Source organism: Pseudophryne corroboree (assembly GCF_028390025.1).
Source record: "Pseudophryne corroboree isolate aPseCor3 chromosome 3 unlocalized genomic scaffold, aPseCor3.hap2 SUPER_3_unloc_1, whole genome shotgun sequence".
NCBI classification, from domain to species: Eukaryota; Metazoa; Chordata; class Amphibia; order Anura; family Myobatrachidae; genus Pseudophryne; species Pseudophryne corroboree.
Window position 1 is genome coordinate 4,713,818 of NW_026967493.1, and position 23,979 is coordinate 4,737,796.

The window sequence follows — 23,979 nt, forward strand, 5'->3', positions numbered from 1 at the left end:
TACTAGGACTGGAATGAAAGCTTTTATGTGATATGGCAACAGGTTCTGGAGTCAGTGCCTCAATATCACCAGGAGACAACGGACTCAGTGCAGCCTGACCTGTGATGGCTGGTGGAACACTGCTTCACGTCCATGGTGTTCCAGAAAGGCAGAGCTTGGCCACTGGTGCCTTGAGCCTTGGTACAAGAGTAGAACAAGGAAGGCAGCAGTAGGGTGTTTGTTTGAATGGATATATATATTGTTACGGGTCACAAGAGGACTAAGAGACGCAGGAAAAGGGAAGGTACAGGTGGATCATTATGGCGAGACATCTGAAGACGGGTCTGCAGGACTTCCGAAACATGTAACAAACCTCCCACACATGCCCGCATGCTGCCACATTTACAAACGAGAGTGTTTTTGTATAATAATTTGTATTTTTTTTTTTATTATAAGTCTCAAGAGTCAACGCCGAGTAATACATTGCCAAATACAATAATGGCACATTTAGGAGGCAATTCATAATACAAAATGCAAATATTTCATGATAACAATCTTCGAGTTAAGGTTGATGACCAGGCAGTCAACATCATCTTGGAAAATGTAAATCAACGAATGGCTCAATGATGAATAGAGCCATTAGTTGTGTCCATAACTCTGGGATGGACACAAAGTGGCCACAAGATCAGAGAGTCGCGGCAGCCATATTTGCTACCTTATGAGTATAAGTCGCACCACCCACTGTTTTTCCTTTTGCAGCTGCAACACCAGCTCCGTACAGGCATCCCGTCATCATGTAAAGGCCTCATTTAACTGTGGAAGCATGGCTACAATGGGCTCGATTGAGAGTGATGTCAGACCCAAGCGACCAATGCTTCCAGTCTACGCATGCCTCCGAGCCGCACTACACGCTCAAAGACGCAGATGAAAATTGCATGCAGAGAGATACAATTTCAGTGGGCATTAGACTATGCCTAAAGATGCAGATGCACTATCACAGGCGGCCATAATGTAACGGAAAATCTCTAGGACTCTATATGCCGCAGCCAGAGGGAGCCTCAGTAGGAGGACCCTTAACCGCCTAGAGAAATAATTTAATAGCTTAAATCAATGTATTTTGCCGATGAGACACCTTCCACTAGTGACGGCAAGGCACCTATGTTATGCGGTTCTCACAATTTGTGATATGTTATCTTAGTCTCTATTATAAAGGGCTTCTATATGATAGAGACTATTGCTTGATTATCTAAACGATTCTATGTATTCTACGTAATACATAATTCTCATAATGCTGTATCTGTTAATTGTACCTTTAATCCTTACAAGGTCTGTGAATGTGACACTTCAATAAAAAAAAAAGTTTTATAAAAAAAAAAAAAAAAGATACCTTCCACTAAAAAGCAAGCAGATGTTAAACCTCCTTAAGGTGAAAGAATTTGCTGATGTTTAAGAAGACACAACTTCTGGGGAAAACATTTCCCACACTCAGACAATGGAAACTGCTTCCCACCCATGTGAACTGTATAATGCCGGAAAAGGTTTTGCTGTGAAAGACTTCCCACACTTGGAGCATGAAAGGGCCTTGTGCCCAATTCGAAATATTTGCTTTCTTGCAAGACCTGTCTTCTGTGTCAAACTCACATCATCAGTGTGCGTTAATGTCTTTTTTATCTGCATGAAGTCTCTGATGCCTGACGAGACCTGTTTTCTGCGTAAAACATTTCCCACACTCAGAACAAGAAAATGGCTTCTCACCTGTGTGAGTTCTCTGATGCTTACTCAGATCTGACTTCTGTGCAAAATATTTACCACAGTCAGTACACGGATACGGCCTCTCGCCTGTGTGAGTCCTCTGATGTCTTTGGAGATCTGATCTCTGTGTAAAACATTTCCCACAGTCAGGACATGGAAACGGCTTCTCACCTGTGTGACTCCTCTGATGTACTCTAAGGTTTGCTATCTTTGTAAAACATTTCCCACAATCAAAGCAGGGAAAGAGCCTCTCACCTGTGTGGCTTCTCTGATGTACTGAAAGACTTGATTTCTTTAGAAAAGGTTTCCCACACTGAAAACATGGAAAGATTAGATCACTTGTGTGATTGGTGCTAAGTGTAACAGTGTGTGGGATATCAGGAGGACACCCTCCATAATTGCAGGGATCAGAGGATACATCTGCGCTAGGACGTACAGAATTTATATTTGGGGTAATGGGATAGTCTCCTGGAGAATCTCTTGTGGCGTCAGGAGATAGCATGCAAAGACCCGCTGCAGTATATCCGCTGTTCAGGAGATCTGTCAGATAAATACATGTAATTAGTACGTTGATAATACAATAAGGAGAATAAAACAGTGGAATTAAGAAATGTATATTTAAACATCAGATGTGTGTCTGCTGCAATTTCTGGACATTTAATTGCACTGAAATTTATAGAGACATCAAATTATTATAACGGTGAAATATCCTTTTCAAAGATGTTAATGTTTAGATATTTCTGTAGCTAGATATTATGCTATTGTACATTTAGCTTGGACGCCTGCTGGCAGTCAAACAGCCTGCGATTGCATACCGAATAAGAGTCATGGTAAAACTAACCCTTGTTAACTCTTTGAGGTCCATGGGATGCACAGGGTTAACACTAGGGTATGCCGGGTGGAGACCAGGATCAGGCACCGAACAGCAAAGCTTTGAGCCTCCCAGAATGCACTGGACCCATCTCCCCTCATACCCTGCCCACAGCTTTTAGTTAACAAGCCCAAAGTAAGAACTGGAGAGGAGAGAAGGAAGATTGGTACACACAGGAAACAAACTCTGACAGATATGAAGAAGGGAGCTGGTGACCAAGAGTAACCCATTGAAGCTAGGTGCGTCAGGGTGGGTTCACTGTGGATCCCATGGACCTTTAAGAAAAAGAGTTAACAAGGGTTAAGTTTTACCATAACTTTTATTTTCTTCTTCGGGGTCCATGGTCTCCACAGGGTTAACACTGGGATGTCCCAAAGCAGTTGTAGTAGGGAGGGAACGCTCCTAAGCTGAAAGGAGGACATTGTGGCCAAATGTTGCATCCTGAGAAGCAAACTTATCAAAGGTATCAAAGGCATAGAACCTAAGAAACGTGTGGGCAGAAGGCCACGTAGCGGCCTTGCATAGTTGTTCAGCAAACGCGCCATGGCGGGCTGCCCAAGAAGGACCCACAGAGCGAGTAGAATGAACCAAAAAGAGTGTAGAACAGAAACCCTCTGGCCCTGTTGAGACACTGGGAAAGGAATAATGACACCCGATAGTAGTAAGGAGTGAATGACCACCTTTGTTGAGATCTGCTGGTGGGCTGGTAGGAAAGTATTGTCTGGGAGGACGCTTCAGGAAGGAGAGCGTGTACTCGTGTGAGACCATGGGCGAATTGAAGAAGTCAGCCTCCCGCCCTGGGGTCCCCCAGGGGGAAGCCCGCCCCATCAGACAGAGGGTTTATCCTCAAATTTGGTAGTTGGGCGTCTAGTTGCCCAGGCCTGCTTGGTTTTAGGCTTAAGAGGCCTTGGTGGAGTGAGACTATGTAGGAAAGGTCTGACCTCTGGCCTTGCTCTGTGGGCGAAAGGACGAAGTCCGAGGCCACGCAAAAGAAGCGGAGGGTAGGCAAGCTGTTTTAGTAGTTGCCAGGTTAGAAACAATCTTGTCTAATTCTGGTCCAAACAGTAATTCGCCAGTGTAGGAAAGTGCTTCCAGGGCTTTCTTGGCGTCAGAGTCCGCTTTCCATGAATGGAGCCAAACAATGCAGTGCACTGCAATTGAAACAGCTGAAGCCTTAGAGCAGGCCTGGCCAACCTGTGGCTCTCCAGCTGTTGTAAAACTACAACTACCATCATGCTTTGCCACAGTTTTGCTATTAGAGAATCCTACAACTGTGGCAGGGCATGCTGGGATGTGTTGTTTCCCAACATCTGGCGAGCCACAGGTTGGCCAGGCCTGCCTTAGAGGATAATAGAACAGTGTCCAGAGCAGCTTCCCCAATGTAATAGGCTGCATCTCTGATGTTGGCAATTAGTGACATTTGTTCCGTGGTAGGCTCAGACGTGAAACGGTTTTCAAGGGAATCAGTCCAATTTTCCATGGCAGGTCTGACTTTGGCACCTGTAAGTGAATATAAAGATTTGAGACACGAATCCAATTGTCTATCCGGAAGGTCCTTAAGGGAGAATGCAGTAGGGATGGGAAGAATGGAACTTTTAATTAGTAGGTGGATTTTCCCATTTTGTACAATAACATATTGGTAACGGATAAAAGGAGCTCCACCATTTTGGAACCGTAAACTACTTCGTATGAGTTTTCCATGCCTCATCTCTAGCTTCCGAGAAGTGATCAGAGTGCGGAAACCCAGCTACTAGAACCTTCTGTCGTTTGCACAGAGGATCTTTAGTTTTTGGGGCTGGTTCAGTATCTTTGAGCTGAAGTGATAATTTATCCGCCCTAACTAAAGCAGCCACATTAAATTTGGAATGTACCTCGTCCTCCCCTGAGGGGGGACACTGCATCAGAACCTCTGCCTGATCTGCCGCAGCAGACGATTCCTCAGAATCTGAGAGTGGTGTAGACTGTGAGGAAGGCACAGTACACTTAGTGGCAGTAGGAGTAGGCAGCGTGACTCGGCCTTGTAATATTTTCTGAAATGCAGCAGAAGAAGCAGCCAGACTCTGTATAGAGTAAGACAACATGTCCACCCAGGGAGGTGGGATGGGTGGGGCTGATAAACAGGATGTACTAGCTGTGGGAGACCCATAGGGGGAGCCACAGGTGGGGTTGCAATATTGTCAGCTATTTTAGCCAGCAAGTTAGAGAACGAGGCCAATGGAAGCTCTTGTACTGGAGTTGGGGTAGCTGATGTGCTCAGAGGCACAAAACAAGCAGTGCACTGACCATCTTGTAATAAATCCTGAGGTAAAACCTCTGTGTTACAGGTTCTACACGCTACCAGAGTAGGTGCCCCAGGCTGTTTAGCTGCCTTGCCTTTGTTAGAAATAACTGCAAGGAGAGTACACACACAATATGGTAATGTGCAGCATGTAACAGATAATAGTATGTGACAATGAACCTGCACAAATACAATACACTGTAATGTGAGGCAGAGAAAATCCCATACACACCAGTATTCAGCAATATAATGTACAGAGAGAAAGAAGTACAGGCAGCAGAACTAGCATAAGTCACATACAATGCAGAAAATAAGAATTTACTTACCGATAATTCTATTTCTCGTAGTCCGTAGTGGATGCTGGGGACTCCGTAAGGACCATGAGGAATAGCGGCTCCGCAGGAGACAGGGCACAAAAGTAAAAGCTTTAGGATCAGGTGGTGTGCACTGGCTCCTCCCCCTATGACCCTCCTCCAAGCCTCAGTTAGGATACTGTGCCCGGACGAGCGTACACAATAAGGAAGGATTTTGAATCCCGGGTAAGACTCATACCAGCCACACCAATCACACTGTACAACCTGTGATCTGAACCCAGTTAACAGCATGATAACAGCGGAGCCTCTGAAAAGATGGCTCACAACAATAATAACCCGATTTTTGTAACAATAACTATGTACGAGTATTGCAGACAATCCGCACTTGGGATGGGCGCCCAGCATCCACTACGGACTACGAGAAAATAAGAATTTACTTACCGATAATTCTATTTCTCGGAGTCCGTAGTGGATGCTGGGGTTCCTGAAAGGACCATGGGGAATAGCGGCTCCGCAGGAGACAGGGCACAAAAAGTAAAGCTTTTCCAGATCAGGTGGTGTGCACTGGCTCCTCCCCCTATGACCCTCCTCCAGACTCCAGTTAGGTACTGTGCCCGGACGAGCGTACACAATAAGGGAGGATTTTGAATCCCGGGTAAGACTCATACCAGCCACACCAATTACACCGTACAACTTGTGAGCTAAACCCAGTTAACAGTATGATAACAAAAGGAGCCTCTGAAAGACGGCTTCCTACAACAATAACCCGATTTTTGTAACAATAACTATGTACAAGTATTGCAGAATAATCCGCACTTGGGATGGGCGCCCAGCATCCACTACGGACTCCGAGAAATAGAATTATCGGTAAGTAAATTCTTATTTTCTCTATCGTCCTAGTGGATGCTGGGGTTCCTGAAAGGACCATGGGGATTATACCAAAGCTCCCAAACGGGCGGGAGAGTGCGGATGACTCTGCAGCACCGAATGAGAGAACTCCAGGTCCTCTTTTGCCAGGGTATAAAATTTGTAAAATTTTACAAACGTGTTCTCCCCCGACCACGTAGTTGCTCGGCAGAGTTGCAATGCCGAGACCCCTCGGGCAGCCGCCCAAGATGAGCCCACCTTCCTTGTGGAATGGGCATTTACATATTTTTTGCTGTGGCAAGCCTGCCACAGAATGTGCAAGCTGAATTGTACTACAAATCCAACGAGCAATAGTCTGCTTAGAAGCAGGAGCACCCAGCTTGTTGGGTGCATACAGGATAAACAGCAAGTCAGATTTCCTGACTCCAGCCGACCTGGAAACTATATTTTCAGGGCCCTGACAACATCCAGCAACTTGGAGTCCTCCAAGTCCCTAGTAGCCGCAGGCACCACAATAAGCTGGTTCAGGTGAAACGCTGACACCACCTTAGGGAGAAACTGGGGACGAGTCCACAGCTTTGCTCTGTCCGAATGGACAATCAGATATGGCTTTGTGAGATAAAGCCGCCAATTCTGACACTCGCCTGGCCGAGGCCAGGACCAACAGCATGGTCACTTTCCATGTGAGATATATCAAATCCACAGATTTGAGTTGTTTAAAACAATGTGATTTTAGGAATCCCAAACTACGTTGAGATCGCCCAGTGCCACTGGAGACATCAAAAAGGGGTTGTATATGCAGTACTCCCTTAACAACTTCTGGACTTCAGGAACCGAAGCCAATTTCTTTCTGGAAGAAAATCGACCGGTCGAAATTTGAACCTTAATGGACCCCAATTTGAGACCCATATACACTCCTGCTTGCAGGAAATGTAGAAATTAACCGAGTTGAAATTCTTCCGTGGAGCCTTCCTGGCCTCACACCATGGAACATATTTTCACCTAAGCGGTGATAATGTTGTGCGGTCACCTCCTTCCTGGCTCTGACCAGGGTAGGGATGACCTCTTCCGGAATGCCTTTTTCCCTTAGGATCCGGCGTTCACCCGCCCTGGCGTCAACGCAGCTGCGGTAAGTCATGGAACAGACATGATTCTTGCTGAATCAAGATCCTTTCTAGTATCTCTTGAAGTTCCGGGTACCAAGTTCTTCTTGGCCCAAACCGGAACCACGAGTATAGTTCTTACTCCTCTCCTTCCTATCATTCTCCATACACTGGGTATGAAAGGCAGAGGAGGGAACACATACACCGACTGGTACACCCACGGTGTTACCAGAGCGTCCCAGCTATTGCCTGAGGGTCTCTAGACCTGGCGCTTCATGTGGGACGCCATCATAACCACCTTTGGTCTTTCCCAACGGTTTACAAACATGTGGAAACTTCCAGATGAAGTTCCCACTTTTCCGGGTGGAATTCATTTATGCTGAGGAAATCTTCCTAGTTGTCCACTCCCGGAATGAACACTGCTGACAGTGTTATCACATGATCTTTCGCCCAGCGAAGAATCCTTGCTGTCATTGCCCTCCTGCTTCTTGTGCCGCCCCGTCTGTTTACGTGGGCGACTGCCATGATGATGTCCTACTGGATCAGCACCGGTTGACTTTGAAGCAGCGGTCTTCCTAGGCTCAGAGCATCGTAAATTGCCCTTAGCTCCAGTATATTCATGTGGAGAGAAATCTCCAGACTTGACCACACTTCCTTGGAAATTTCTTCCTTGTGTGACTGTTCCCCAGCCTCTCAGGCTGGCATCCGTGGTCACCAGAACACAGTCCTGAATGCTGAATGTGCTGCCCTCTAGAAGATGAGCACTCTGCAGCCCCCACAGAAGAGACACCCTTGTCCTTGGAGACAGGGTTATCCGCTGATGCATCTGAAGATGCGATCGGGACCATTCGTCCAGCAAATCCCTCTGAAAAGTTTTTGCGTGAGATCTGCCGAATGGAATCGCTTCGTAAGAAGCCACCATTTTTCCCAGGACTCCTGTGCATTGATGCACTGATACTTGGCCTGGATTTAGGAGGTTTCTGACTAGGTCGGATAACTCCCTGGCTTTCCCCTCCAGGAGAAATACCTCTTTCTGGACTATGCCCAGAATCATTCCTAGGAACAGCAGACGTATCATCGGAAAAACAGCTGCGATTTTTGGAATATTTAGAATCCACTCGTGCTGTCGTAGAACTACTTTAGATAGTTCTTTTCCGACCTCCAACTGTTCTCTGGAAACTTGTCCCTTTCAGGATATCGTCCAAGTAAGGGATAATTTAGATGCCTTTCTTCTTTTAAGAATCATCTTTTCGGCCATTACCTTGGTAAAGGCCCGGGGTGCCGTGGATAATTCCAACGGCAGCGTCTGAAACTGATATTGACAGTTCTGTATCACGAACCAGAGGTACCCTTGTTGAGAAGGGCAAATTTGGACATGGAGGTAATCCTTGATGTCCAGGGACACCATATAGTCCCCTTTTTTCCGGTTCTCTATCACTGCTCTGAGTGACTCCATCTTGATTTGAACCTTTTTATGTAAGTGTTCAAAGATTTCAGATTTAGACTATGTCTCACCAAGCCGTCTGGCTTCAGTACCACAAAATAGTGTGGGGGACTAATACCCTTTTCCTTGTTGTAGGAGGGGTACTTTGATTATCACCTGCTGGAAATACAGCTTGTGAATTTTTTTTTTTCAATACTGCCTCCTTGTCGGAGGGAGCCGTTGGTAAAGCAGGCTTCAGGAACCTGCGAGGAAAAAATGTCTCGACTCTCCAATCTGTACCCCTGGGATAATACTTGTATGATCTAGGGGTCAACTTGCGAGTGATCCCACTGCGCGCTGAGACTCTTGAGACTACCCCCCCACTGGTGGAGGGCTTCTTTTCCTGGGAAGGGGCTGCCTGCTGCAGTCTACTTCCCTTTCCTCTATGTCTGGGCAGATATGACTGGCCTTTTGCCCGCTTGCCCACATGGGAACGGAAGGATTGAGGCTGAAAAGACAGTGTCTTTTTCTGCTGAGATGTAACTTGGGGTAAAAAGGTTGGATTTCCCAGCTGTGGCCGTGGCCCCCAGGTCCGACGGACCGACCCCAAATAACTCCTTCCCTTTATACGGCAATACTTCCATGTGCCGTATGGGATCTGTATCACCTGACCACTGTCGTGTCCATGACATCTTCTGGGAGATATGGACAACGCACTTATCTTGATGCCAAAGTGCAAATATCCCTCTGTGCATCTCGCATACATATATATATAGAATGCATCCTATTAAATGCTCTATATCAATAAAATATTTTTAGTCAGGGAATTCGACCAAGCCAACCCAGCACTGCATCTCCAGGCTGATGGCGATCGCTGGTCGCAGTATAACCACCGTCTGTGTGTATATACTTTTTAGGATATTTTTCCAGCTGCCTATCAGCTGGCTCCTTGAGGGCGGCCGTATTTGGAGACGGTAACGCCACTTGATAAGCGTGTGAGCGCCTTATCCACCCTAATGGGTGTTTCCCAACGCGCCCTAACTTCTGGCGGGAAAAGGTATAACGCCAATATTTGCTATCGGGGTAAACCCACGCATCATCACACACTTCATTTTATTTTATCTGATTCAGGAAAAACTACAGGTAGTTTTTTCACTTCCACATAATACCCTTTTTTGTGGTACTTGTAGTATCAGAAATATGTAACAGCTCCTTCATTGCCCTTAACGTGTGGCCCTAATGAGGAATACGTTTGTTTATTCACCGTCGACACTGGATTCAGTGTCCGTGTCTGTGTCTGTGTCGACCGACTGAGGTAAATGGGCGTTTTTTATAAAAAAACCCTGACGGTGTTTCTGAGACGCCTGGACCGTTACTAATTGTTTGTCGGCCGTCTCATGTCGTCAACCGACCTTGCAGCGTGTTGACATTCTCACGTAATTCCCTAAATAAGCCATCCATTCCGGTGTCGACTCCCTAGAGAGTGACATCACCATTACAGGCAATTTCTCCGCCTCCTCCAGCATCGTCCTCATACATGTCGACACACACGTACCGACACACAGCACACACACCTGGAATGCTCTGACAGAGGACAGGACCCCACTAGCCCTTTGGAGAGACAGAGGGAGAGTTTGCCAGCACACACCAAAAAACGCTATAATTACATAGGGACAACCTTATATAAGTGTTTCTCCCTAATAGCATCTTTATATATATATTTATATCGCCAATTTGTGCCCCCCCTCTCTGTTTAAACCCTGTTTCTGTAGTGCAGTGCAGGGGAGAGCCTGGGAGCCTTCTCTCCAGCCTTTCTGTGAGAGAAAAAATGGCGCTGTGTGCTGAGGAGATAGGCCCCGCCCCTTTTACGGCGGGCTCGTCTCCCGCTCTTTAGTGAAGTTTGGCAGGGGTTAAATATCTCCATATAGCCTCTGGGGGCTATATGTGAGGTATTTTTAGCCAGTATATAGGTTTACATTTGCCTCCCAGGGCGCCCCCCCCCAGCGCCCTGCACCCTCAGTGACAGCGTGTGAAGTGTGCTGAGAGGAAAATGGCGCACAGCTGCAGTGCTGTGCGCTACCTTTAGAAGACTGTCAGAGTCTTCAGCCGCCGATTCTGGACCTCTTCTAACTTCAGCATCTGCAAGGGGGCCGGCGGCGCGGCTCCGGTGACCATCCAGGCTGTACCTGTGATCGTCCCTCTGGAGCTAATGTCCAGTAGCCAAGAAGCCAATCCATCCTGCACGCAGGTGAGTTCACTTCTTCTCCCCTCAGTCCCTCGTTGCAGTGATCCTGTTGCCAGCAGGACTCACTGTAAAATAAAAAACCTAAGCTAAACTTTCTCTAAGCAGCTCTTTAGGAGAGCCACCTAGATTGCACCCTTCTCGGCCGGGCACAAAAATCTAACTGGAGTCTGGAGGAGGGTCATAGGGGGAGGAGCCAGTGCACACCACCTGATCTGGAAAAGCTTTACTTTTTGTGCCCTGTCTCCTGCGGAGCCGCTATTCCCCATGGTCCTTTCAGGAACCCCAGCATCCACTAGGACGATAGAGAAATAGAATTATCGGTAAGTAAATTCTTATTTTCTCTGACGTCCTAAGTGGATGCTGGGGACTCCGTAAGGACCATGGGAATTATACCAAAGCTCCCAAACGGGCGGGAGAGTGCGGATGACTCTGCAGCACCGAATGAGAGAACTCCAGGTCCTCCTCAGCCAGGGTATCAAATTTGTAGAATTTTGCAAACGTGTTTGCCCCTGACCAAGTAGCAGCTCGGCAAAGTTGTAAAGCCGAGACCCCTCGGGCAGCCGCCCAAGATGAGCCCACCTTCCTTGTGGAATGGGCATTTACATATTTTGGCTGTGGCAGGCCTGCCACAGAATGTGCAAGCTGAATTGTACTACACATCCAACTAGCAATCGTCTGCTTAGAAGCAAGAGCACCCCGTTTGTTGGGTGCATACAGGATAACAGCAAGTCAGTTTTCCTGACTCCAGCCGTCCTGGAAACATATATTTTCAGGGCCCTGACAACATCTAGCAACTTGGAGTCCTCCAAGTCCCTAGTATCCGCAGGTACCACAATAAGCTGGTTCAGGTGAAACGCTGACACCACCTTAGGGAGAAACTGGGGACGAGTCCGCAGCTCTGCCCTGTCCGAATGGACAATCAGATATGGGCTTTTGTGAGACAAAACCGCCAATTCTGACACTCGCCAGGCCGAGGCCAGGGCCAACAGCATGGTCACTTTCCATGTGAGATATTTCAAATCCACAGATTTGAGCGGTTTAAACCAATGTGATTTTAGGAATCCCAGAACTACGTTGAGATCCCACAGTGCCACTGGAGGCACAAAAGGGGGTTGTATATGCAGTACTCCCTTGACAAACTTCTGGACTTCAGGAACTGAAGCCAATTCTTTCTGGAAGAAAATCGACAGGGCCGAAATTTGAACCTTAATGGACCCCAATTTGAGGCCCATAGACACTCCTGTTTGCAGGAAATGTAGGAATCGACCGAGTTGAAATTCCTCCGTGGGGGCCTTCCTGGCCTCACACCATGCAACATATTTTCGCCAAATGCGGTGATAATGTTGTGCGGTCACCTCCTTCCTGGCTCTGACCAGGGTAGGGATGACCTCTTCCGGAATGCCTTTTTCCCTTAGGATCCGGCGTTCAACCGCCATGCCGTCAAACGCAGCCGCGGTAAGTCTTGGAACAGACATGATCCTTGCTGAAGCAAGTCCCTTCTTAGTATCTCTTGAAGTTCCGGGTACCAAGTCCTTCTTGGCCAATCCGGAGCCACGAGTATAGTTCTTACTCCTCTCCTTCTTATAATTCTCAGTACCTTGGGTATGAGAGGCAGAGGAGGGAACACATACACCGACTGGTACACCCACGGTGTTACCAGAGCGTCCCAGCTATTGCCTGAGGGTCTCTTGACCTGGCGCAATACCTGTCCAGTTTTTTGTTCAGACGGGACGCCATCATGTCCACCTTTGGTCTTTCCCAACGGTTCACAATCATGTGGAAGACTTCCAGATGAAGTCCCCACTCTCCCGGGTGGAGGTCGTGCCTGCTGAGGAAGTCTGCTTCCCAGTTGTCCACTCCCGGAATGAACACCGCTAACAGTGTTATCACATGATTTTTCGCCCAGCGAAGAATCCTTGCTGCCATTGCCCTCCTGCTTCTTGTGCCGCCCTGTCTGTTTACGTGGGCGACTGCCGTGATGTTGTCCGACTGGATCAGCACCGGTTGACTTTGAAGCAGAGGTCTTCCTAGGCTCAGAGCATTGTAAATTGCCCTTAGCTCCAGTATATTTATGTGGAGAGAAGTCTCCAGACTTGACCACACTCCTTGGAAATTTCTTCCCTGTGTGACTGCTCCCCAACCTCTCAGGCTGGCATCCGTGGTCACCAGGACCCAGTCCTGAATGCCGAATCTGCTGCCCTCTAGTAGATGAGCACTCTGCAGCCACCACAGAAGAGACACCCTTGTCCTTTGAGACAGGATTATCCGCTGATGCATCTGAAGATGCGATCCGGACCATTCGTCCAGCAGATCCCACTGAAAAATTATTTCGTGAAATCTGCCGAATGGAATCGCTTCGTAAGAAGCCACCATTTTTCCCAGGACTCTTGTGCATTGATGCACTGACACTTGGCCTGGTTCTAGGAGGTTCCTAACTAGCTCGGATAACTCCCAGGCTTTCTCCTCCGGGAGAAACACCTTTTTCTGGACTGTGTCCAGAATCATCACTAGTAACAGCAGACGTGTCGTCGGAATCAGCTGCGATTTTGGAATATTTAGAATCCACCCGTGCTGTCGTAGAACTACTTGAGATAGTGCTACTCCGACCTCCAACTGTTCTCTGGACCTTGCCCTTATCAGGAGATCGTCCAAGTAAGGGATAATTAAGACGCCTTTTCTTTGAAGAAGAATCATCATTTCGGCCATTACCTTGGTAAAGACCCGGGGTGCCGTGGACAATCCAAACGGCAGCGTCTGAAACTGATAGTGACAGTTCTGTACCACGAACCTGAGGTACCCTTGGTGAGAAGGGCAATTTGGGACATGGAGGTAAGCATCCTTGATGTCCAGGGACAGCATATAGTCCCCTTCTTCCTGGTTCGCTATCACTGCTCTGAGTGACTCCATCTTGATTTGAACCTTTGTATGTAAGTGTTCAAAGATTTCAGATTTAGAATAGATCTCACCGAGCCGTCTGGCTTCAGTACCACAATATAGTGTGGAATAATACCCCTTTCCTTGTTGTAGGAGGGGTACTTTGATTATCACCTGCTGGGAATACAGCTTGTGAATTGTTTCCAATACTGCCTCCCTGTCAGAGGGAGACGTTGGTAAAGCAGATTTCAGGAACCTGCGAGGGGGAGACGTCTCGAATTTCCAATCTGTACCCCTGGGATACTACTTGTAGGATCCAGGGGTCCACTTGCGAGTGAGCCCACTGCGCGCTGAAACTCTTGAGACGACCCCCCCCCCACCGCACCTGAGTCCGCTTGTACGGCCCCAGCGTCATGCTGAGGACTTGGCAGAAGCGGTGGAGGGCTTCTGTTCCTGGGAAGGGGCTGCCTGCTGCAGTCTTCTTCCCTTTCCTCTACCCCTGGGCAGATATGACTGGCCTTTTGCCCGCTTGCCCTTATGGGGACGAAAGGACTGAGGCTGAAAAGACGGTGTCTTTTTCTGCTGAGATGTGACTTGGGGTAAAAAGGTGGATTTTCCAGCTGTTGCCGTGGCCACCAGGTCCGATGGACCGACCCCAAATAACTCCTCCCCTTTATACGGCAATACTTCCATGTGCCGTTTGGAATCTGCATCACCTGACCACTGTCGTGTCCATAAACATCTTCTGGCAGACATGGACATCGCACTTACTCTTGATGCTAGAGTGCAAATATCCATCTGTGCATCTCGCATATATAGAAATGCATCCTTTAAATGCTCTATAGTCAATAAAATACTGTCCCTGTCAAGGGTATCAATATTTTCAGTCAGGGAATCCGACCAAGCCACCCCAGCGCTGCACATCCAGGCTGAGGCGATCGCTGGTCGCAGTATAACACCAGTATGTGTGTATATACTTTTTAGGATATTTTCCAGCCTCCTATTAGCTGGCTCCTTGAGGGCGGCCGTATCTGGAGACGGTAACGCCACTTGTTTTGATAAGCGTGTGAGCGCTTTTAATTTTCTATCGGGGGAAACCCACGCATCATCACACACTTTATTTAATTTATCTGATTCAGGAAAAACTACAGGTAGTTTTTTCACACCCCACATAATACCCTTTTTTGTGGTACTTGTAGTATCAGAAATATGTAACACCTCCTTCATTGCCCTTAACATGTAACGTGTGGCCCTAATGGAAAATACGTTTGTTTCTTCACCGTCGACACTGGAGTCAGTGTCCGTGTCTGTGTCGACCGACTGAGGTAATGGACGTTTTAAAGCCCCTGACGGTGTTTGAGACGCCTGGACAGGTACTAATTGGTTTGCCGGCCGTCTCATGTCGTCAACCGACCTTGCAGTTTGTTGACATTATCACGTAATTCCCTAAATAAGCCATCCATTCCGGTGTCGACTCCCTAGAGAGTGACATCACCATTACAGGCAATTTGCTCCGCCTCCTCACCAACATCGTCCTCATACATGTCGACACACACGTACCGACACACAGCACACACACAGGGAATGCTCTGATAGAGGACAGGACCCCACTAGCCCTTTGGGGAGACAGAGGGAGAGTTTGCCAGCACACACCAAAACGCTATAATTTTACAGGGACAACCTTATATAAGTGTTTTCCCTTATAGCATCTTAATATGTAATAATATCGCCACAAAAATGCCCCCCCTCTCTGTTTTAACCCTGTTTCTGTAGTGCAGTGCAGGGGAGAGCCTGGGAGCCTTCCCACCAGCAGTTCTGTGAGGGAAAATGGCGCTGTGTGCTGAGGAGAATAGGCCCGCCCCCTTTTCGGCGGGCTTCTTCTCCCGTTTTTCTGACAACCTGGCAGGGGTTAAATACATCCATATAGCCCCAGAGGCTATATGTGATGTATATTTAGCCAGTATAGGTACTTTCATTGCTGCCCAGGGCGCCCCCCCCAGCGCCCTGCACCCTCAGTGACCGTTGGTGTGAAGTGTGCTGAGAGCAATGGCGCACAGCTGCAGTGCTGTGCGCTACCTTAAGAAGACTGGGAAGTCTTCAGCCGCCGATTTCTGGACCTCTTCTCTCTTCAGCATCTGCAAGGGGGTCGGCGGCGCGGCTCCGGTGACCCATCCAGGCTGTACCTGTGATCGTCCCTCTGGAGCTAGTGTCCAGTAGCCTAAGAAGCCAATCCATCCTGCACGCAGGTGAGTTCACTTCTTCTCCCCTAAGTCCCTCGATGCAGTGAGCCTGTTGCCAGCAGGACTCACTGAAAATAAAAAACCTAACAAAACTTTTACTCTAAGCAGCTCTTTAGGAGAGCCACCTAGATTGCACCCTTCTCGGCCGGGCACAAAGATCTAACTGAGGCTTGGAGGAGGGTCATAGGGGGAGGAGCCAGTGCACACCACCTGATCCTAAAGCTTTTACTTTTGTGCCCTGTCTCCTGCGGAGCCGCTATTCCCCATGGTCCTTACGGAGTCCCCAGCATCCACTTAGGACGTCAGAGAAATACAATTTAACTGCAGTGGGCACTGATAGCAACTACTCAGCCAGTGGAGAAGGCTGGTAAGATGCAGCGCTGAGTATAACCTGACTCCAACGAGACCAGGGAGATCAAACCCAGCGTTCCTGAAGACCTGCAGAGCTCTTGTAATGGCTGCCCAGTGTCTCAGAGAGAAATTAGGGTAAGGGAGGAGCAGCCCAGGGTGGGAAAACCTCTGCAGAATGGCGACCTGGGCTAAGGGAGGGGCCACTAGGGAAGTGCTGACCTCACCTTGCTGACATCCACCACCCGTGGCCTGTAAATTAGTCCCCAGCACCAGTAACATTATGCCCTGGTGGTCTAGTGGTTCCCAAAGTCAAGCAATGGTCTGGGATCACGTCAGCACCACTGGCCCATCTCCCGGGGCCGGCGGCATAGGACTGCTGCATTGCGGGTCCCGCAAGCGGGAACCTGCCTTACGTGTCCCTCATGTGTTACGGGTGCAGTTTGGGGTATCCTGTCACCCTGTGTGCCTCTGCTAGCTGAAGGTGCCAGAGTCCCGCCAAAATCACCCACCCATTTGTGATGTTGCGGCGCTGGTGGGGATGATAGAGCATCAGTGCTGGTGTCCCATGGACTGGCAAGCGCTGTATGCTCAGTAAAAAGTAAAAGAATAAAAGTTAAAAGTGAAAATTGTTCAAAAATAAAAAGCTAGGGCTGCATGCTGCCGCCCCACTGTTCAGTGGTGACCAACTCCTGCTGGCACCTAACAAAAACTGAATAGCCTGAGTTGTGGGCGAGGTATGAGGGGGAGAGAGCCCAGTGCATCCTGGAAGGCTCAAAGCTTTGCTGTTCGGTGCCTGATCCTGGTCTCCACCAAGCATACCCCACTGTCAACCCGGTGGAGACCATGGATCCTGAAGAAGAAATAGGGGCTGATGGCTCCTGATGTATGAGATACCCCAGAGAAGGAGACTGGTCAGATGTCTGGGCTGGTAACACACAGTGACATGATGTGAGGGGGAGAGCAGGCGTATAATAGGGGCTGATGGCTCCTGATGTATGAGATACACCAGAGAGTGTGGAGAGAGGAGACTGGTCAGATTTCTGGGCTGGTAACACGCAGTGACATGATGTGAGGGGGAGAGCAGGCGTATAATAGGGGCTGATGGCTCCTGATGTATGAGATACACCAGAGAGTGTGGGGAGGAGACTGGTCAGATATCTGGGCTGGTAACACACAGTGACATGATGTGAGGAGGAGAGCAGGAGTATAATAGGGGCTGATGGCTCCTGATGTATGAGATACACCAGAGAGTGTGGGGAGGAGACTGGTCAGATCTCTGGGCTGGTAACACACAGTGACATGATGTGAGGGGGAGAGCAGGAGTATAATAGGGGCTGATGGCCCCTGATGTATGAGATACACCAGAGAGTGTGGGGAGGAGACTGGTCAGATCTCTGGGCTGGTAACACACAGTGACATGATGTGAGGGGGAGAGGAGGAGTATAATAGGGGCTGATGGCTCCTGATGTATGAGATACACCAGAGAGTGTGGGGAGGAGACTGGTCAGATCTCTGGGCTGGTAACACACAGTGACATGATGTGAGGGGGAGAGCAGGAGTATAATAGGGGCTGATGGCTCCTGATGTATGAGATACACCAGAGAGTGTGGAGAGAGGAGACTGGTCAGATTTCTGGGCTGGTAACACGCAGTGACATGATGTGAGGGGGAGAGCAGGAGTATAATAGGGGCTGATGGCTCCTGATGTATGAGATACACCAGAGAGTGTGGGGAGGAGACTGGTCAGATATCTGGGCTGGTAACACACAGTGACATGATTTGAGGAGGAGAGCAGGAGTATAATAGGGGCTGATGGCTCCTGATGTATGAGATACACCAGAGAGTGTGGGGAGGAGACTGGTCAGATTTCTGGGCTGGTAACACGCAGTGACATGATGTGAGGGGGAGAGCAGGAGTATAATAGGGGCTGATGACTCCTGATGTATGAGATACACCAGAGAGTGTGGGGAGGAGACTGGTCAGATCTCTGGGCTGGTAACACACAGTAACATGATGTGAGGAGGAGAGCAGGAGTATAATAGGGGGCTGATGGCTCCTGATGTATGAGATAGACCAGAGAGTTTGGAGAGGAGACTGGTCAGATCTCTGGGCTGTTAACACACAGTGACATGATATGAGGGGGAGAGCAGGAGTATAATAGGGGCTGATGACTCCCGATTCCCCCACTGGACAGATACTTTGCCCTCATGTACTGACAGAGGAGGGTGTAGGATAAGAGATTGCTGTAGTGACAGAACAAGGAGAATATGTGACTCTGTACTCAGTGATTATTACTCACCTGTGCTTATACCTGTAAGGATTTCCTCCTCCTTACACTGCTGATAACTCCTCAGATAGGTCTCTTCTTCCTCTTGTATAATTACTACATTAATATCAGTTAGATCTTCACCCTAAATTAGGTGAGATAAAGGATAATTCTTTATACAGCAGATCATATACTGTAGAGTGACTTATTTTTTATTATTATTATTATTATTATTATTATTATAATAATTTATTTATATGGCGCCACAGAAGGGTTCTGCAGCGCCTAGCAAAGTACAGAAACAAATGAGCAAAACAAAAAAAAAAACAGCGACTTAAATAATACAAAATAAGTACATAGTGCATGTCCATGGTACATAAACATTTCTGCACGAGGGGACATGACACTGAGATAAGCACATTCTATATTGTGTACATACATATATTTGAAGGCGGAGACTACTTAAGCTTGATTAGCACCCCTCCCACCTTCCCCGGGTGATTTTAATTAGGAATGTTTTCCTTACAGACTGCATATTGCATACCCTCCAACAATTTACACATAAAAATCAGTACAAATTAGGAAAGGGGGCGTGGTCACAAATAAAGGCCTTTTCCTATACTTTCAATGGAAGTGTGGAGAGCCAAAAATCGGTACAGACCATAAAAAAAAGGTACTGTACTCGCTAAAAAGGTACAGTTGGAGGGTATGATATTGGGAAAGGCAGTAGGACAGTCCTGAATAAATGTATGCAATATGACAGTTGTAGGGATGAGTTTGGGGTGCAGGGCCCCCTAGGTTGGTGTGGCCTGGCTGCCTTGGGCATCACATTGTAATATTTCATTCAGCACCTTATTATTTTATTACCTATGCAACACCTGTTAACATTACCTCTCACCCATGTAACACTCTTAATACATAGCTTATGCTTCTTATTAACACTAAAGGGCCCTACACACATGCCGATTTGTGTTAAAGATATGAACGATCTCGTTCATAAATGAACGAGAACTCGTTCATATCTTTCAGTGTGGAGGCTCCAGCGATGAACGATGCGCGGTCCCGCGCTCGTTCATCGCTGGTCCCCCGTCGGCTGTGCATGCAGGCCAATATGGACGATCTCGTCCTTATTTGCCTACACTTCAATGGAGCCGCGTGACGGGGGGAGTGAAGAAACTTCACTCCCCACGTCACTGCCCCCCCGCCGCCGGGTCGCCCGTCGGCCGTAACCGCCGTCGGGCAGCTCGGCGGCGGATCGGCCAATGTGTAGGGCCCTTAACACATAGCCTCTCACTAACGTGGTGCCTTTGGGTGTTGGGCCTGTGCTGACTTGTGGGGGTGCCGTGCCCTGAACTTGTATCTTTGTGTTAGGGACCCACTTGATTATGAGGTCACCTGGACGCGGTGGGCGGGCTCATATTTTTGACCAAAAACTATGCCAAGCACCTAATTTTTTCTCTATATTTAATTGCAGAGTTTACTATTATTAATGTTATTAGCAATGTTTGGTGCCTCGGGTGTGCACCTGCAACTTTTCGTCTACTTGTGTGAAACTATAAGTCTCAGCATGGCAGCACCTCACATTGTGTTTGGCTTTAGGGTGTCTAGTCTAGGGAAACCCTCCCCCCCAAAAGTACATAATATATAAACATTGCTGCATTACATGATATATAGACATTGCTATATCAGGGGCATGACACCGAAAGCATCATGCAGCAGAAACAGAGGGTTAGGTGGCCCTGTAGTGAGAATGGAATAGAGGATAGTCTAAGTAAGAGAAAATAAGATTTTAAACCTACCGGTAAATCTTTTTCTCCTAGTCCGTAGAGGATGCTGGGGACTCCGTAAGGACCATGGGGATAGACGGGCTCCGCAGGAGACATGGGCACTAAGAAAGAACTTTAGGTATGGGTGTGCACTGGCTCCTCCCTCTATGCCCCTCCTTCAGACCTCAGTTAGAGAAACTGTGCCCAGAGGAGACGGACAGTACGAGGAAAGGATTTTTGTTAATCCAAGGGCAAGATTCATACCAGCCCACACCATCCACACCGTATAACTAGGGATATACGAACCAGTTAACAGTATGAAACAACACAGCATCAGACCGAGACTGATGAAAACTGTAACATAACCCTTATGTAAGCAAAACTACATACAAGTCTTGCAGAAGTAGTCCGCACTTGGGACGGGCGCCCAGCATCCTCTACGGACTAGGAGAAAAAGATTTACCGGTAGGTTTAAAATCTTATTTTCTCTTACGTCCTAGAGGATGCTGGGGACTCCGTAAGGATTATACCAAAGCTCCCAAACGGGCGGGAGAGTGCGGATGATTCTGCAGCACCGACTGAGCAAATAGGAGGTCCTCCTCAGCCAGGGTATCAAACTTGTAGAACTTTGCAAAGGTGTTTGAACCCGACCAAGTAGCAGCTCGGCACAATTGTAACGCCGAGACCCCTCGGGCAGCCGCCCAAGAAGAGCCCACCTTCCTAGTGGAATGGGCCTTAACTGATTTTGGTAACGGCAATCCAGCCGTTGAATGAGCCTGCTGAATCGTGTTACAGATCCAGCGAGCAATAGTCTGCTTTAAAGCAGGAGCGCCAACCTTGTTGGCTGCATACAAGACAAACAGTGCTTCTGTTTTTCTAACTCTAGCCGTTCTGGCTACGTAAATTTTCAAAGCCCTGACCACATCAAGGGACTCGGAATCCTCCAAGTCACGTGTAGCCACAGGCACCACAATAGGTTGATTCATATGAAAAGATGAAACCACCTTAGGCAAGAATTGAGGACGGGTCCGCAATTCCGCACTATCCATATGGAAAACCAGATAGGGGCTTTTATGAGACAAAGCCGCCAATTCCGACACTCGCCTAGCCGAAGCCAAGGCTAACAACATGACCACTTTCCAAGTGAGATATTTTTGAGATATTTTAATTCCACTGTTTTAAGTGGTTCAAACCAGTGCAACTTAAGGAACCGCAACACCACGTTAAGGTCCCAAGGCGCCACCGGAGGTACAAAAGGAGGCTGAATATGCAGCACTCCTTTCACAAAAGTCTGTACTTCTGGGAGAGAAGCTAATTCCTTCTGAAAGAAAATGGATAGGGCCGAAATCTGAACCTTAATGGAGCCTAATTTTAGGCCCAAATTCACTCCAGTTTGGAGGAAGTGAAGGAAATGGCCCAGATGGAATTCTTCCGTAGGAGCATTCCTGGCCTCACACCAAGAAACATACTTCCGCCATATACAGTGATAATGTTTAGCTGTCACGTCCTTCCTAGCCATTATCAGAGTAGGAATGACCTCATCAGGAATGCCCTTTTCCGCTAGGATCCGGCGTTCAACTGCCATGCCGTCAAACGCAGCCGCGGTAAGTCTTGGAACAGACAGGGCCCCTGTTGTAACAGGTCCTGTCTTAGAGGAAGAGGCCACGGATCTTCTGTGAGCATTTCCTGCAGATCCGGATACCAGGCCCTTCGCGGCCAATCTGGAACAATGAGAATTGTCTGTACTTCCCTTTTACTTATTATTCTCAACACCTTGGGGATGAGAGGAAGAGGAGGAAACACATAGACCGACTGGAACACCCACGGTGTCACTAGGGCGTCCACTGCCACCGCCTGAGGGTCTCTTGACCTGGCGCAATACCTCTGTCGTTTTTTGTTTGGGCGGGACGCCATCATGTCTATCTGGGGCAGGCCCCACTGACTTACAATCTGTGCGAAGACTTCCTGATGAAGTCCCCAATCTCCTGGATGTAGATCGTGTCTGCTGAGGAAGTCTGCTTCCCAGTTGTCCACTCCCGGAATGAACACTGCTGACAGTGCGCCCACATGATTTTCCGCCATTGCCATTCTGCTCCGTGTGCCGCCTTGGCGGTTTACATGAGCTACTGCGGTGATGTTGTCTGACTGACTGGATCAGAACCTGGAGGTCGCGAAGCAAAGTCTCTGCTTGACGAAGGGCGTTGTATATGGCCCTCAGTTCGAGGACATTGATGTGAAGACAAGTTTCTTGACTTGACCAAAGACCTTGGAAGCTTCTTCCTTGTGTGACTGCTCCCCAACCTCGGAGGCTCGCGTCCGTGGTCACCAAAACCCAGTCCTGAATGCCGAATCTGCGACCCTCCAGAAGGTGAGCACTCTGCAGCCACCACAGGAGAGATACCCTGGCCCTGGGGGACAGGGTGATCAACTGATGAATCTGTAGATGTGACCCGGACCACTTGTCCAGTAGGTCCCATTGGAAAGTCCTTGCATGGAACCTGCCGAAAGGAATGGCCTCGTAAGATGCCACCATCTTTCCCAGGACTCGAGTGCAGTGATGCACCGACACCTGTTTTGGCTTCAATAGGTCCCTGACCAGAGTCATGAGTTCCTGGGCCTTTTCTATCGGAAGATAAACCCTTTTCTGGTCCGTATCCGGAATCATGCCTAAGAAGGTCAAACGAGTCGTAGGAACTAACTGTGACTTCGGGATATTGAGAATCCAGCCGTGTTGCTGTAACACCTTCAGTGAAAGTGACACGCTGTTCAACAACTGCTCTCGTGATCTCGCTATTATTAGGAGATCGTCCAAGTATGGGATAATTGTGACACCCTGCTTGCGCAGGAGCACCATCATTTTCGCCATTACCTTGGTGAAAATCCTCGGGGCCGTGGAAAGCCCAAACGGCAACGTCTGAAATTGGTAATGACAATCCTGTACCGCAAATCTCAGGTACGCCTGATGAGGTGGATATATTGGAACATGAAGGTATGCATCCTTTATGTCCAGGGATACCATAAAATACCCCCCTTCTAGGCTGGCGATGACCGCTCTGAGCGATTCCATCTTGAACTTGAACCTTTTCAAGCATAGGTTCAAGGATTTTAAATTTAAAATGGGTCTGACCGAACCGTCCGGTTTCGGGACTACGAATAGGGTTGAGTAATACCCCCTCCCTTGTTGAAGCAGGGGAACTTTGACCACCACCTGTTGAAGACACAATTTTTGAATCGCATTTAAAACTATCTCCCTCTTTGGGGGAGAAGCTGGCAGGGCCGATTTGAAAAACCGGCGAGGGGGCACCTCTTCGAATTCCAGCTTGTAACCCTGGGAGACAATTTCTATTGCCCAGGGATCCACCTGTGAGTGAACCCAGATGTGGCTGAAAAGTCGAAGACGTGCCCCCACTGGGTGTACTCCCTCAGCGGAGCCCCAGCGTCATGCGGTGGATTTTGTAGAGGCCGGGGAGGACTTCTGCTCCTGGGAACTAGCTGTGGTTGGCAGCTTTTTCCCTCTGCCCTTACCTCTGGCAAGAAAGGCCGATCCTCGTGCTCTCGTTTTTATTTGACCGAAAGGACTGCATTTGATAATGTGGCGCTTTCTTAGGCTGTAAGGGAATATAAGGCAAAAAAATTTGATTTACCTACCGT

At 48.3% G+C, this 23,979-nt stretch overlaps 1 protein-coding gene across 4 annotated transcripts in view; it reads right to left on the reverse strand.

The window, feature by feature from the left end:
- Positions 1-399: 399 nt before the first annotated feature.
- Positions 400-23,979, reverse strand: part of LOC134983145 (oocyte zinc finger protein XlCOF29-like) — a 38,240-nt gene continuing 14,660 nt past the window's right edge. The window contains exons 6-9 of one of the 4 annotated variants that reach the window (XM_063948884.1): positions 18,596-18,707; positions 2,168-2,271; positions 1,987-2,044; positions 1,695-1,855 (exon numbers count right to left, since the gene is read on the reverse strand). In XM_063948884.1, coding sequence (XP_063804954.1) covers positions 1,794-1,855; positions 1,987-2,044; positions 2,168-2,271; positions 18,596-18,707 — 336 coding nt within the window. In that variant the 3' untranslated portion in view covers positions 1,695-1,793. Of the gene's footprint in view, positions 2,272-18,595; positions 18,708-23,979 lie in introns of all 4 variants that reach the window. The other 3 variants (XM_063948882.1, XM_063948883.1, XM_063948881.1) reach the window with 3 other exon arrangements.